The 16134-nt window shown below is 34.5% G+C and overlaps 1 protein-coding gene across 1 annotated transcript in view; it reads left to right on the top strand.

Annotated features, from left to right (window-relative positions):
- The window catches only part of LOC106135572 (head-specific guanylate cyclase), an 82504-nt gene that overhangs the window by 52087 nt on the left and 14283 nt on the right, over positions 1-16134 (top strand). The window contains exons 5-8 of the mRNA XM_060950349.1: positions 2795-2955; positions 3344-3555; positions 5284-5468; positions 9765-9943. Of these exons, the coding sequence (XP_060806332.1) occupies positions 2795-2955; positions 3344-3555; positions 5284-5468; positions 9765-9943 (737 nt within the window). The remainder of the gene's footprint in view (positions 1-2794; positions 2956-3343; positions 3556-5283; positions 5469-9764; positions 9944-16134) is intronic.

Here is a 16134-nt window from a genome sequence, read left to right as displayed (position 1 = left end):
GACGGAGTGGTCGTATTCTTTTTCTATTAGTACCGGGAACAGGAAGAACGATGAAATTTTATGCGAAAAATAATGAGAAAAAAATTGCTTCAATATATCACGTTAGTTATTGGGTTAAGGGACCCCGGAACGAAATTATTATGTACATTTTCGTTCAAGTTCACGGCGCTGCTGCGCATCAATCATCTTGTCTTGGGAATCAAACATGAAATATTCACTAAGAAACATACATAAGGCAAAATGAATGATGGCTATGTAGCGATGCCTATCTATGCTTAACGTGCCATTACTGTATCTCGTGATTTATATACTTACCTACGTATATGATTAATATAGCTGTCTCTTTCATTCGGTTATGTATGAAAAAGGTGATCTTAGAAACAAAAATCTGTAAGGAAGTTGTCATTTTTATTTTCATAGGCGATAATAAAAGACGTTTCACGTCTTGACTGTTGCTTTATGATAAAATAATATATATGTTAACTTAATACGTCCATAATAAATTGTAAAGTCAAAATAATACTGCAGATATTAACTGAAAGCTTTGTCAAAAAGATAAAAAATAATCAGTAAAACTAATTGAAATTTAAGAGAATAACAGAAAGCGCAAAATTTAAAAATATGATGTCAAGGGAATTTCTAATTTAAAACCTGGGAATGCAACATTCCAGACAAAACACGCGATACGGCTGAATAGGAAAGACGCTAAAAATAGTCTGGACTGAATCTTTGTAAGACCATAATCAACTAACGAGAATCTTCATCACGACGCGAATGAGTTGAGATGATTATGCTAGCTCAGATGAATAGGTGTATGATTTATTATTAATTTATACTTTAGAAAATACAATTGAAGAGAAATAATGGTGGCTTTAAAAGCAGAGTTATAGTTAAACAAAGAGTTCAAACAAAAAGTATAAAACTATGGGTAAACTACTTATTATAACTTGGAATTCATCTTTTAGGCGTTAGTCTGCACTATTCGAGCCTATCCGTTGGCTCTGTCCACCCCGCTAGGTATATAGACGTGATTATATGTATGTACTAACATCACAGTATTATCAACTCAGCGGCATAATCCGTAGCCTGCATCCTTCTGGGTCTTTCTGAGACCATTTTTAACCTTTTTTTTAAGTTCGTTTGACAACCCTGCTTTGAGTTTAAGTTTACTGTTTTATAAACCCAGTATATATACATAGTATTGAACATTAAATCCTATGAACTTAAACCTCTTTATGACTCGTATGAATAGGGAGCATTTTAAATCCACTGTGAGCCGAAAGCATTACAAAATGGAGCAGTCAATCACCGAGAAAGGGAATAGGTGCGAATTCTATTTTGGGGATATTTTGTGCGAAAATTCGCTCGTTTCTTAAGAGGACGTCCCGTAACGTGATCGATTGTCTGTCAATCTGTTCATAGCCAACCGTTTGTTATTAGCTAGACGGATGACGTTTTATTGATATTGGGATATTTTGTGAACTAGTATACACCTGAACCCTCAGGTGAATACAAGTTAACATTTTTGAGTATTACTAGATTTACATTTTTGTTTTTTTTTTTTATTCCATTTAAACTTTATTTACTAGAAACCAACATATATATATATATTTTTTTAATTTTTCATTGTACTTTTGTTATTAAAGAGAAAACATGTTTGGTGACGCCCACTTCGCGCCACATTAAAATTTAGAAGGCGATGTGATTTGTAGTCCGCGCGCGGAACTAGCTAAAGAAAAGAAACTAGCGCAATTTTTCTTTCCGCGATATTTAATCGTTTTATTTTATCTGTTACGTGTTGTTTTCCTGGCCAGACCAGCCTTCGTTTTCAGTAGGATTAGAATCTACATATTTCGGGTAAAATCATAAAAATCGTTATAATTTCAACTCAATAAAAGTAAAACAGAACATTAATGCTATTTTGATTAAACATAACATTAAAAAACAAACGTGCCCGAAAATTTAAAAATATCCTCGTTTTGATTGAAAATGAAAGCGATCCGAATAATTCGCGAGATTTCGATTTCATTATTTGTTTGTTCTCGGTCATAAAGTTGGTCTTTCGATTTGATACGACGGAAATTGCTTTAACACTTGGGGAAAGCTTTGAAAAAGTTAATTCATTTACGGACAACTCGATGTAGAACAAGCGAGAGTTTTATTATTTTGATACTAGATTTTCTTTCAAGTTTCATTTTATCTTTTGCAGTTAACTTTTTATGCTTAAAAGGGTTTAAAGATATAATGCAGAAACTGAGGATAAGGTAATAGGGAAAGGTATTTTTTCTTTTCAAATCAATTGTATATTTATTCGCCCTGTCATCATCTGATGTTCTGTTTTACAACATTTCTCTGTTCATTTTGTCTGATCTTCAGATCCATTCGTACATATAGCACCGTCCATATCCTTTGCGGTATAGACAAAACCAACATTCTTGGTCTTCAAATTCCTCAATTCTTAGTATATTGGCTTGCGCATCATCTTTATTGGCGTTAAACCAGAATATTTCAGATTTATCCCTTCGACTTTGGCGACATGGTTAGAACTATATCAACTAAATGAATCGGATTTATTTATCTAAAATATTCTAGAATAGGTGCACTTAATGTCTATTCGACATTATATTAATTACACATGATTGCATTTGGTTAACTACCATTATCATTTTTTAATTCTGTAACCATACTTTCTTGAAGAGTGGGTATTGGATTAACTAATACTACATCACGATTTTAAAATTTCTCAAACACCATGTCTATTTATCACATACTAACCAGATTAAATTTGTTGCAGGTGTAAACACGACAGACTTCATGGCGAAATTAGGAGAATATTTAATATTAACGGCCTTCTCTCACAACTGTCGACTGGAGCGCGCGTTCAAATGCTTAGGGACTAATTTGACTGAATTTCTGACTACCCTCGACAGTGTCCACGATGTGTTGCATGATCAGGTAAAATTTCTTTTATAATCGAGTGGTATTAAGTTGTTTTTAATTATTGATGAATTTGGAAGAAGTTGCTGTAACTGACATTTGTGTTAGATTTTCCCGTGGTACTGCATATTGAAAGGATTTAAGGCTGTACATTTTTTTAAGAATGAAACGTTGTTGCCCTACCAACGTCACCATTTAAAACGTTTCATTCCATTTAAAAATATTTGTACCTATATCTGGTGATATACTTTTTTACTTTAAACTTATCTGAACACTATCTGAGCTCGACTAGTTTGTGTTAATTATATAACTGACATTTTTTATTCACTTGTGAATTTACCATTGGCAGATGTAACTCTATTTTGTCGTTAGTATTTCCTTCCTCAAATTATTATTATTTTAACAGGACGACGCTCTCAGAGACGATACCCTGGAGTATGAAGCGGCCTTCGTATGCACCACCTCCCAAGAGGGCAAGATTGAGCTCCACCTCACTACGGAGAGCGAGCCAGTAGCCTACCTCCTGGTAGGCAGCCTCAAGAAAATAGCGATGATGCTGTATGACACACAGACGAATATAAGACTGACGAGTTATACTAACGATCCTAGGAGATTTAGGTAAGAATAACTAATAAGGGCATTTTCTGTTCCATGTTTTTCCTTCTTTCTCCTGACTTTTGTTCTGGTGGTATCCCCACTTTTCTAGAGAGGAGCCCGGAGTATGCCGTAATCTTGTATTGGGTGAGTCAGGATTTTTACACGAAGCTATTCTCATCTGACTTTAGCTACCTTTGCAGGGAAACCTAACACGTATTAAATCGATCATGGTTACACATCCAGTTGCCTGAATGTACAGGTTTGCTCACGATGTTTTCCCTCACCGTAAGAGCATCATTGATTTGAGGGGATTTAATTAAAGTCTGCAGTAGATAAAAAATGCATATAATATATTTTTTCTTCGCGTAAGTTTCGCCTTACAAAGTGAAAATATATTTGATAATTTAAGACTAAAAAACTTAAATGCAATACATCTACATAGGAGTTGGAGTGGTTCTATTTTGGTAATGTTACAGTCAATATTAAAAATGTCAACCCAAAGTTTGCTAAATCTGTGATTCACAATAAAATAACAAAAACTAAATAACAATTATCATTTCTTGTAATTTAAGAGAGATAAAAAGTACAGTTGAAACCGATTTAAAGTTTTTTGTTTAGAAAAAACTATATAAGACTTACTAACTGCCTAACTTAGTATCGCAAATGTTTATATGAAGCGACTGACAATTCTGAAAAGCCTTTGAAAAAGTAACATCACTTAGAAGACTGAGACGATGCAATAACACTCAATATAAATTGTATCATTAACTGTAAGTATATTTCTCAATTCTAAAAGCATTCGTTCACTGAAATAAAGGATAATTTGTTTTAAGAGGTCGTTGTTTCAACAAATGTATATTTGCGAAATTTGTTTAGAAACAGTAATGTTTTGTTTAAGCTTGAATCGAATTTCAGCCAATTAGAATTTAATAACAATTTGAAACGAGGCCGAATTTATAACTTCCGGTAGAATCAAATAGAACCACTTCACACAGAAAGCGACTAAAGGTCAAAATTAATAATACAAAACCCTAGTATATGTTGATATAGGTAGGCAGGTAAATAACCAAGTTTTTTGAACGTAAAGAACCAGGAAGGTTCTTCTTGTAAAGTTGTCTTAAATTTTAAGCATAGAATATAAATGTAGGTATGTAAAATAAATAGGCTTTATCTTTTTCTATATCTGAATGTTTGTGTGAAAGAGATTTGAAAGATAATAAATAAATCTATGTCTATGAAACGCTAGCAAAATCTCATAAGATAACACATAAAACAAGCCAGACATTCGGAATCGTCTATTTTTATGGTGAGTCGTAAAGATTTGGACAAAACGGCTCCAGGTACAAAATATTTTGTTGTTTACGCCAAAAGTTATTTTTCTTCTGAGATTTATACGAAGATTTAATGTTTATATTTTATTGTAGAACTTGTGGTGCCTAGAATTGTACAAATTACGATAGTTACAACTGTTCTAAATATAGTTACAAAAATTTTTAGGAACCTAACTTGGTTTATCTTTCTTAGAGTTTTTATTGGTGAATAAAAGTACTGTTATTTTGTCACAACAATTTTTTTAGACATAAAATTTTGAAGTGTTATGTAAACAATAGTCTGCAAAAATAGAATCTTCATCATAAAAATCTATTGTAATAGTAATGTCATAAGTACATAATTAAGTTTTCGTTTATATAGTCTTGTATTACATGACTATAAAAACGAACGAATGATACTAACTCTCATTTTTTACAGGTACGAAATAAACTCCATCCCATTACGGCAGAACTCCAAAGAAGACAACTGTCTATCTCCAGTGGAATCGGGCACCATAGCGTCATCCAGCAACGTGTCAGATCTGAAGATCGGTGTTGCAAGTTTCTGTAAAGCATTTCCCTGGCATTTTGTGACGGATAAACGACTAGAACTGGTACAGTTGGGTAAGTTCCACAATTTCATGGTGATTTGTTAACTTTGTGTCATTTATGGATTTTTATTGATGGATTTTCATTAAAAAAAAAAAACAGGGTTACAATAGACTTTCAGGAGTAACGTCAGACAGTCGTGAGTCAATCAATCAATCAATCAAAGTTGTCACTTTCATATAGGTAATTATTAATAATTTGTCGAAATTCCTCAAAGTACATTTTACTAGATATAAAATAAAATAATATTTTGTGCCCAATCATATTTTTCCTCATATTTTATCGCCAAGTTTTTTCAAGATAATAATGACAAACAGTTTTTGCTGTAAATTTCTCGGAGACGGGCAAAATGATGGAGTATCGTTCGTGTTGCCCAAAGTACAAAGTTTGACAACAAAGACAAAGAGAAATTCGGGTTTTGTTACAATTTCAAAGGATTTTAATATGGTTATTTAATTATTTTCGCTAGAATTTTTGATAAATTTGAAGTAAATATACAGGTGTTTTAATGTGTATACGATTGAAAACTTTTGTTATGGTCTGGCGGCAAAAAGTAAAAGTCAATAAAGGGAAATTCTCATAAAACTGCCATTTTGTGAATCTCACGAGCCATTCATATAAAAGTAACCTCGAGTTTGTCGAACTCCTAACGTGACATATACATAATGTGCAAGATCTATACTAATATTATAAATGCGAAAGTTTATGAGTATGTCAGTATGGATGTTTATTACTCTTTCACGCAAAAACTACTGAACCGATTATAATGAAATTTGGTATGTAGGTAGCTGAAGACCCAGAATAACATATAGGTTACTTTTGATCCCGGAGTTTCCGCGGGAATGATTCCACGCGGACGAAGTCGCGGGCGGCCTCTAGTTTTTTATAATCGCAAAAAGATTTGAACGCCACGTTCAGTTGACTATCTATCTGAAATTTCTGAGTGTTTAATTTAAAAATAGGATTGTTTAACAATAACTAACAGAGGATTGTTTAACAATAACTAACAAAATGTAACTTACAAAACCTGAACCGTTTCAAGCCGTTCAATACACATTCACCTACACACAATAAAATGTGGAGTGCCGCTCCGAATGGAATTCTATATTTTTCTGTCCGTTCACCGCGCCCTAGACTGGGTTACACAATAGATGAATTCTTTGAAAGTAGACTATAAATAAATAACATGTTATGTTTTTTTGTTCTTTGTTTATCAACACGATTGTTACTCGTACATCAGGCTTCGTCAAATAATTAAAGTTGATATAGGTTTCATCAAAAAGTTAACTGTCAGTTTTTTCACAAGGCATATATTTTTTTTTAGGTTATCTATTAAAAATAATAGTAGTAATATTCTTGTAGGGGTAGGCAGATACTACATCTTTCCGTTTACCATTATCCTTACGTGTTTCTTTTACTTTATACTCGAATAATCTACATTCATTTTTCTATACAAGCTTGTCGTCACAGTAACTTAAATAATTCAAATATATAAGCTGATCCCTTAGTCGCCTTTTACGACATCCATGGGAAAGATTTAATGTTTTATGAAGATAAATCATTAATAAAAACGCATAAAAATTATACAGAACTTTTTACTTACATAAAGTTTAAAACCTGGATTTTTTTCTTAAAAATTGTACCGAAACTTAGGGTAATTTAAAAAAAATGGAGATCATTACACGACCAATCCCGCGTAGAAATGTCTGCGGAGTGGGGGTCGAAATTTACGATAATGTACGGCGTCATTACCGGGCTTCACTTTTTTGGCCCAAGATCCCTTCAATGACAATTCGGAAGAAAATTTCTGAGTTTTTAAAGGAACATTTATTTCGTTGTCTCTTACGGGGAAGACTGAGTTTACAGTTTCGAAAATATATCGAGGAATGAATGCCTTGTAATACAATTGAGATTCAGATGAGTAACTTTCTGTGAACATTAACCCACTTTTGACTCTCGGTCATAAAGGAGGCTCTTAATCTAAAATTTAAAAAATCTCAACGAACGCAATTTAATTAAAAAATGCTAAGCAACCTCATTTTTGTAGAGCGTCTGAAAATTATTTTCTCAAAGTCTGTTGTACTTTTAATGACTTAATTAGACGCTCTTTAATTATCCGGGAAAAATCCCTTGTGTAATTAGAATCCATTTTCATAAAGAATATTCTTAAGAGATTTTAATCTATATATAAAACTCTTCCGTTACTGAGTGACTGACTGACAGACAACGCACAGTCGAAACTACTGGTCGTAGACAGCTGAAATTTGGAATGTAGGTTCCTTGGGATATGTAGGGGAGCACTAAGAAAGGATTTTTGGAAATTCAACCCCCAAGGGGGGGAAAAGGGGTAAAAACGTTTCTATCAAAAATCTTATTCCTTGGGTTTATAAACTTGAAACTTGGCATGAACACGTACATAGGCAAGTAAATATGTTTGACATTATAAGTTTTTTCAAACTACCCTCCAATCGTGATTTAGGGGGTGCGATTGGGTGACTGATTTATTAACGCACAGCCGAAACCGCTCGGTATAGGAGTCTGAGATTTTGAACAGAAGTTCCTTTAGTAACATAAGTGAGCACTATGAAGGGATTTTTGAAATGTCAACCCCCAAGGGGGGGAAACGGGATAAACTGAGCCGGGGCTGCGGGAAAGTTCTAACGAGATACCGTGGCCCCGGAACGCAAAGGGCAACTGAAGGAACGAGGTGGGTTTTAGTCAGTAAAAGTCTGACACTCCCTTCCGTTCCACCCAGAGCGGGAGAGGTCATTTGATGATTTCCCATCCTTAAAAAAAAGACTTTGTATGACAACTTTCAGTCGTCTCTTTAACATACATAATAACATACATAATTATGTACATACATGCATAACATTAATAACATCACGCCTTTAAATCCCTATTTTGTGTTAACACTACCCATACAAACAGCTAAAAGGAAACAAGTGAAGAGACGAAATTTGTCCGCATCCATTTTCACCTAAATTCTTAACGTTAATGAGATTTACTTTTTATTATCAGGTCAACCTAATAGCCTCACATGTACGTATAACTTCGTAAGAATTTTCTTTCAACTCCTAACCGTTGAGGAGTTGTACCTTCCATCATCAGCTCATTCACATGGGATGATGACTATCAGACGCAAATACTTAAACAGATCTATGAAATTGTCAAAAACGTAATTGCCTGTAAATTTGAGGTTTGCCCTTGATTTCCCTGGAATACCATCATCCGATCCTGACTAGGTAACAACGGGACCAACTTGAAAGTATACTCTACCGAACAAAAAAAGAATCACGTAAATCGGTCCATAAATCTCGGCGTAATCGGTATGCATAAATAAAACACCCGAATTTTATTTTCTATTAACTATCACGAGTTGTCAGAAAGCTACATCATCCCTGAGTAACACAGGCTATATTTAATTCCAGTTGTAACAAGATTTCAGCCTGTGGAAGAAAAAGCCCTGTCGAGATCATTAAAAAACGCTATATATAACCGAATTACACGTGGGCGAAGCCGCGGGCGGAAAGCTAGTTTTTTATAATAACAAACTATGCGACCAGGCGTGGCTAGAGCCGACATTCCCCTTTATTCCCGATGTCCCACATAAGTTGACGTTCATATTATCAAATTAAAATTCAAAATTTTTATTCATTATTATAGGACACTTCATATCGCTTAATAATTGTCAAATCATTTGGTTTCACTACATTGGTTGACGTCGATGTTGTAAAACTTGCATGAAAAAGTCCTGTTTTCATAAATGCAAGTATTTACTCGTATGAACGTACATGAAATAGTGGGGACACCAGAACTTTATTGGTTTCGATGTACACCACTGAGGGGCAAAGCAACTCATTTCTTCTAAGGGTCTCCAATAGGAAGATTTCAGTAGCGTTGTCCCTCTTCTCGATGTTCAGTGGTGGACAGATAGTGAGGGACATCGGGAATAAAGGGACATTCCTACGTTTAGTTATGAACAAAATTATAAGCAGGATTTGTATTTCTAAAATTTATATTTTTAATTACTTTATCAAAAGATAGCTGAGACCTTCATTATCACGCTTAGACTTATATTACGTTAATGCGAAAATCTGTTACTTCATATTGCTTTTTTATGTCATGGCTATAAATAAATTACTAATTTTTTTTAAAGACTTATCAAATCAATGATCATTCTTCATCAATCGATCTTCATCCATCGATCAATCTTTTTTTTTTGCATTTAGTATTAAATGGATGATACTATGTCCCATCCCTTAAGAATTTTTTGAGGCACGTTGTTTATATTGCCCTTTTTACCATCAGGTGCAGGATTCATGCGTCTCTTCGGCAACTACCTGGCCACCCACGGCTCCTCCCTCAATACGTACTTCAGGCTGAAAAGACCACGGGGCGTTCTTCTGGACTTCCGCGAGATATTGAAGAGAGTGAACACTCCTTTTATGTTCTGCTTGAAAATACCTGGATCGGCGTCCGCGGCTGAGGTAAGTTATGTTTTTGCCTCTTCGCATTAGATTGAATGAATTTACATACATACGTATAATCACGTCTCAATTGTATCGTACGGTGTAGACAGAGCCGACGGTCTCACAAAGACTAAAAGGGCACGGTCAGTTGTATGAAATAATGATGAATGAATTTTGATAATTAGAACTCAAATTAAACCATTGTTTAATACTACTGATATTAATTAAACAACTGGTCAATTATGGGTTAGGTTCTCCTGCAAAAGCTGTGGAGGCTCCTCTTCTGAAAGAGGATTGTGTAACTGGTCAGGGAGAAGAACACATGCGAAACAAAGACTATGCTAACATCTTCAGACCTTCTCGTCATTTATGACAATTAAATAAACTCTAATCTAAACCTTGCACGAGGTCAAGTCAAGAGTACCGTAAACCCACAATCTTGCATGAAGAGATGAATGTGGATGAAATTAAAAAAGTATGCAGGGACCGTGGCAAAGGAAAAAAATTAGTATCTGGCTATCCCTTGGCCGTAGAGTATGTTTGTACGAAATTTATAAACCATTTCAAAACGTCTGTATAAAGATGCAAGGAAAATTTGAAAAGAGAATAAAACGAGTAAAGCGAAATATTTTTTTTAATTTTTCAAACACATTTGATATTTTTATACCAAGGATTTACTTGAATCGCAATATTTACCAAGCGTGGGAGTTACGACGGGAATAATCTAATAGATTTATATTTATCGACTCGGTTCGAATCGGAATTTCAAATCGAATCGACTTTGAAGAAGTTAAACCGTTTCAGTGAATTCGGTATCGGTTTACTTAGTAATATGGAGTTTAGTTAATAAAGTATGAATGTTTATTCGTGCAAAATGAATGAATAATTCACAAGAGTAATACTTTGACGAAATAAAGAAATTATTTTAAAAACGTTCTTTTATAGAAAACACGTAAAATAAATTAGATTTAGCAACCTGTTACTGTTTCATTTTACTTATATCATTATGTTTCTAGATGAATGTGGTGTATTTTAGCTCTGTCTTTTTCGTAAGGTATGTAGACATGTGTACTACTCTGTCAAGAAAGTAACAGGAAAAGAACAATAATACACAAACTGTTTGTTATTTATCCAAATTTATTTTATCACCTTCAAAATATGCTCCTTTAGAAACGATACACTTACGCCAACGAATAATCCAATCATCAAAACAATTTTTAAACGCTGTTTCCGGAATTGAGGTCAGTTCTCGCCGCGAATTCTCTTTTATGTCTTCTACCGATTGAAAACGGGTGCCACGAAGTGGTAATTTGAGTTTAGGAAAAAGAAAAAAGTCGGCTGGAGCCATATCTGGTGAATATGGTGGTTGCTCGATGGTATTTGTTGAGTGTTTGGTTAAAAATTCGTTCACAATGATGGCCTTGTGCGAAGGTGCATTATCATGGTGCAAAATCCAAGAATTTTCTTTCCACAAATCTGGCCTTTTTAGTCGGATTTGCTCTCTTAAACGCCGCATAACACTCAAATAATATTCTTTATTTACCGTTTGACCTTCCGGCAAGAATTCCGAGTGCACAACACCGCGATAGTCAAAGAAAACAGTCAACATGACTTTGACTTTTGAACGACTTTGGCGTGGTTTTTTCAGTTTCGGTTCAGTTGGAAGGCGCCACTCCGAAGCTTGTTGACTAGTTTGCATGTCAAACTCGTAAACCCACGTCTCGTCACCAGTAACAATGCGTTTCATGAATGTTGGGTCGGAATTGACTCGTTCTAGCATGTCCTCAGCGACTCTCATGCGATTGAGTTTTTGAAAAAAATTCAGGTCTTTTGGGACTAGCCGAGCGGCAACATGTTTCATACCCAAATTATTAGTTAAAATGGTACGGATCGACTCGTGAGATACAGAAAGTTCGTTGGCTATCTCTCTCAAAGTTGAATGAGGATTTTCAGTCACTATTTCCTTCACTTTTGCGATGTTAACTTCAGTTGCAGACGTTGATGGCCTACCAGAGCGAGGCAAATCTTCCATCACATCTCGACCGCTTTTGAACGCTTTGTACCACTCATAAGCACGAGTTTTTGATAAAGTCGATTCTCCGTAAGCCTTCTGTAACATTTTCAGTGACTCCGAACACGATATTCCATTGGCAATGCAAAATTTAAGACAAACTCTTTGTTCGATGTTTTTATCCATTATGAAATTAGCAATACACACTAGATATGATATAACTAAAAATAGCACTGTATTTAATGTAAACAACAGATGCAACTCAAACTCCGCGCCAAAATGGAAAACAGTTGTGCCAATCTAACAACAACAAAAAAAACAAAAATTTGAATTTGGAACCATAAATAAATAATCCATTCCCGATACTTTTCTGACAGAATGTATGTCTGTGAATTTTGTTATAACATGTAACGTGAATTTTTAATGGTAAGAAAATTAAAAGGTTGGTGACTCTGTCTACACCGTAAGGTGTAGACAGAACAAATATACCTATACGTCATAATATTTTTTTACGGGACAAATTACACAGATTGAGTTAGCCTCGAAGTAAGTTCGAGACTTGTGTTACGAGATACTGACTCAACGATACTATATTTTATAGTAAATACTTATATAGTATAAATATCCAAGGCCCAGGTCAATCAGAAAAAGTTATTTTCTCATCATGCCCTGGCCGAGATTCGAACCCGGGACCTCCGATGTCACAGACAAGCGTACTACTGCTGCGCCACAGAGGCCGCTAATATAGATGTACATATATATGTAAATTTATATGAAGTCACCAACCCAAAGCAAGTTCAAAGAGTAAAGGTGCTTAAAATAAATAGACCCTACAATTTTGAAGTTCCTACCTTTATTCACTACGATGTAATTCAGCTTAAAATATATTATCCGGGGAAATATAATAGTGTTCTCAACAGAAGCGTCCATAATAGAGCTATGTTAACATTACAAAGTGGCCACAAAGGTATGCCACTCCACGGCCACTTTTAAAGGAAGGAAATGTATAGACATAAGGATACTATGGCTAGATAGATTTATTTTTAAAGGTATATTTATATTACTCTGATATTATATATATATTTATTTTTTAGGCGATGGGCTAGCAACCTGCCACTGTTTGAATCTCAATTCTATCATTAAACCAAATAGCTCAGCGTGGCCTATCAGTCTTTTCAAGACTGTTGGCTCTGTCTACCCCACAAGGGATATAGACGTGACCCTATCTATGTATGTATGTATATTATTCAAAGTTTAATTGGCGAGATAATACAAAAGTAACATTAAGTTATATCTAAATAAAAATAGCGAGCGAACTTATATATATTAATAACTATATTTGTTGTCGTGTGGTTCCCAGCACTTGAGAATAGTACTCTTTCCACTTCATCTCTTACCCATGGATGTCAAAAAAAGCGACTAAGTGTATAAATTTGGGATTCTTCTTTCACAAGGAAAAACTGTTGACCCAAGCGATTGTTGACAAAAACCCAACCAGATAATTCTGTGGCATTAATGTAGATTAGTCATTATTCCATTTCCTCAAAATGATAATGAAATTCTCATTATATGACTCTTGAATTCTAATTTTCTTTTTTTCCTGCAAACTTTTTGTATTATTTTCTTTGAATCATCTCAAAAGATTTGACATTTAAATCTGTGAGCGTAAAGGTCAGCCTCGTGTAAGTACTCTGCCTACGGATACAACGAAGTTATACAAATAACCAGAGAATACTTAGAAAGTTAACTTAGTTAGGAGTTACTAAGTAAAGAACCCGCCTTTGGATGTGCGAAACACCTTGGTGGATAAAGGAATTAGCTACACTTAAAGGTATCTTAGGTTTGTTTAGAGGAAATATACTTTAATTGTACTATATGTTTTTCTTTATTATTGAGTTAATAATGTTCTTTTCATAAAGATTTAAGAATAATCTCACATGATCATAACAATTTAAGATATCTAATATAGTATTTTTCAGAAAATGCGAAATAACTATGAAGTTACATGTAAAATAGGACCGTGTAAGCTGAAGTTCAGATTAATCCATTAAATTCTTTGCAAATAAAAGTGCCGTGTGATCCCCGGCACCAATAAAAAAGGATCACTTCTTCTCTTTCAAACGGATGTCATAAAAGGTGACTAAGGGAAAGGCTTATAAACTTGGGATTCTTCTTTTAGGCGATGGGTTAGCAACTTGTCACTATTTGAATCTCAATTGTATCATCAAGTTAAAAAGCTGAACGTGGCTTTTCAGTTTTTTAAGACTATCAGCTCTGTCTACTCTGAGAGGGATATATGTATGTGTGTATGTATGTATTCTCTAAAGCAAGCGGCATAATTCAAATTAAAAAAAAAAAATCCGTGCGAAATTCGGGAAATTCTCTCTTAGTGCACCCCTAGACCACAAAGAACACAAAACCTTCATGGCAAATTTCGAATCTAGACCCAAAGCTTTGAGCTATGTGTTGATATGTTAGTTAGTCAGTCAGTATTCTCTTTAAAAAATATTTAGATTTATATTACATAACTTTCAAATGAAAATAAACCAACCTATTGTATTTACTTTGTAAACATGTCTGTGTGTTTAGTGCCTTGTCAAATCGTCGGCGAATGAAATCAATGTAAGAGGCGGTGTACCCCTAGAAAATGAAGCCGAATCGAAATGAGCTTGTTACAGTGGATTTGTTAGACGAATGTAAATAGACGAACCGTCTGTTTGTCTGTTCTTAACTATGTTTGGCCAAGGAATTGAGCTGGCCGGCCGAAAAGGTTTGCCGATGGATTTGTGAAGCGAAATCTCCGTGGATTGTAGGAATACTTTTCTTAGAAACGTTACATTTGTAAATAAACGTTACTGTGTGTGGTTCGGAATCTAAAATTCTTTGAATTTCATTTATGAATGTAAAGTTAAATTTCTTTTCAAGCATCACAATATGTGATGGAAAAAGGTTTGCTCATAAGAAACTGATGAGCAAAAGTTAGTAACAAATTTTATGCCACTTAAAAAATAAACTGCATTAACATTTAACATATGTACTTCGTCAATTTCAAACGAAATTTTTAAAAGTTCACATTAATTTTTGCAAGGATTTTATTTTTATTTTGATTCTGTCAGCAAATTAAAGAAATAATTTTACTATTAGGCTTGAAGCCTTGCTTTGGATATTTCGTCTTGGGAAGATCCAATTTATATAACTCAAAATTGCTTTAAAATTCACCCATCCCAGATCTGATTCCCGTATTAATCACCTCGTATATTTCCATAAACCTATAGACTCAAATAATTCATTCTCTTTTACGACATCATCAAACACTTTGATGGCCGGGTTGGGATAATCATATCAATTTCCAATCTCCCTTTGAAGGGTTAAAGGCATTGCGTATCAGGCGTGATTTGTTTTGATATTATTGAGTAACTTCTTGCCGTGTGGTTCCCGGCGTCAATACAAAAAAGAATGGGATCACTCCATCTTTCCATGGATGTCGTAAAAGGCGACTAAGGGATAGGCTTACAAACTTGGGATTCGTTTTTAGGCGATGTGCTAGCAACCTCTCACTATTAGAATCTTAATTCTATCATTGAGCCAAATAGCTGAACGTGGCCGATCAGTCTTTTCAAGACTGTTGGCTCTGTCTACCCCACAAGGGATATAGACGTGACTATATGTATGTATGTATGTGATATTGATAGGCAGTGTATAAAGGCGTGTCGGTCCCAGCACGTGATGATAATTATTTCAATTCATATGGTGTCCTGTCAGTTTTTTGTCTATCAACGCATAGCTGAAAATAGCAACTAGTAAATAATTAAAATGAAATATGTTTTCTCGAAAAGCTTGAAAAAGTGCGATGCAAGAGCTAAAACCACTATGTCACCAAAATCAGAGATATCAACTAACAAGAAGAAAAACATTTCTTCCAATTTCATCCTAGGAATTTATTTTAGGACGTCAGCAAAAAGTTTTTCCGCATCTTTTGACAATATCACAAAGCAGTGAACGACCGTCGACCCTGTTTGCTTTGCTTTGTGATTCACAAACACAGTATGTTATGAGCACTATATTATTTCAAATTCTCTTGGTTCCATCTTGTTATGTAGCAAGGATTTCATCTTGTCTTTCATAATAATAAAAATAAGTTTGCGACGAGGAATTCCAAGGGGTTTGTTAAACTCGTAGTACAATCCCCTTAATATAA

Source organism: Amyelois transitella, chromosome 21 (assembly GCF_032362555.1).
Source record: "Amyelois transitella isolate CPQ chromosome 21, ilAmyTran1.1, whole genome shotgun sequence".
Lineage (NCBI taxonomy): Eukaryota > Metazoa > Arthropoda > Insecta > Lepidoptera > Pyralidae > Amyelois > Amyelois transitella.
This window is presented reverse-complemented; position numbering and strand designations above follow the sequence as displayed.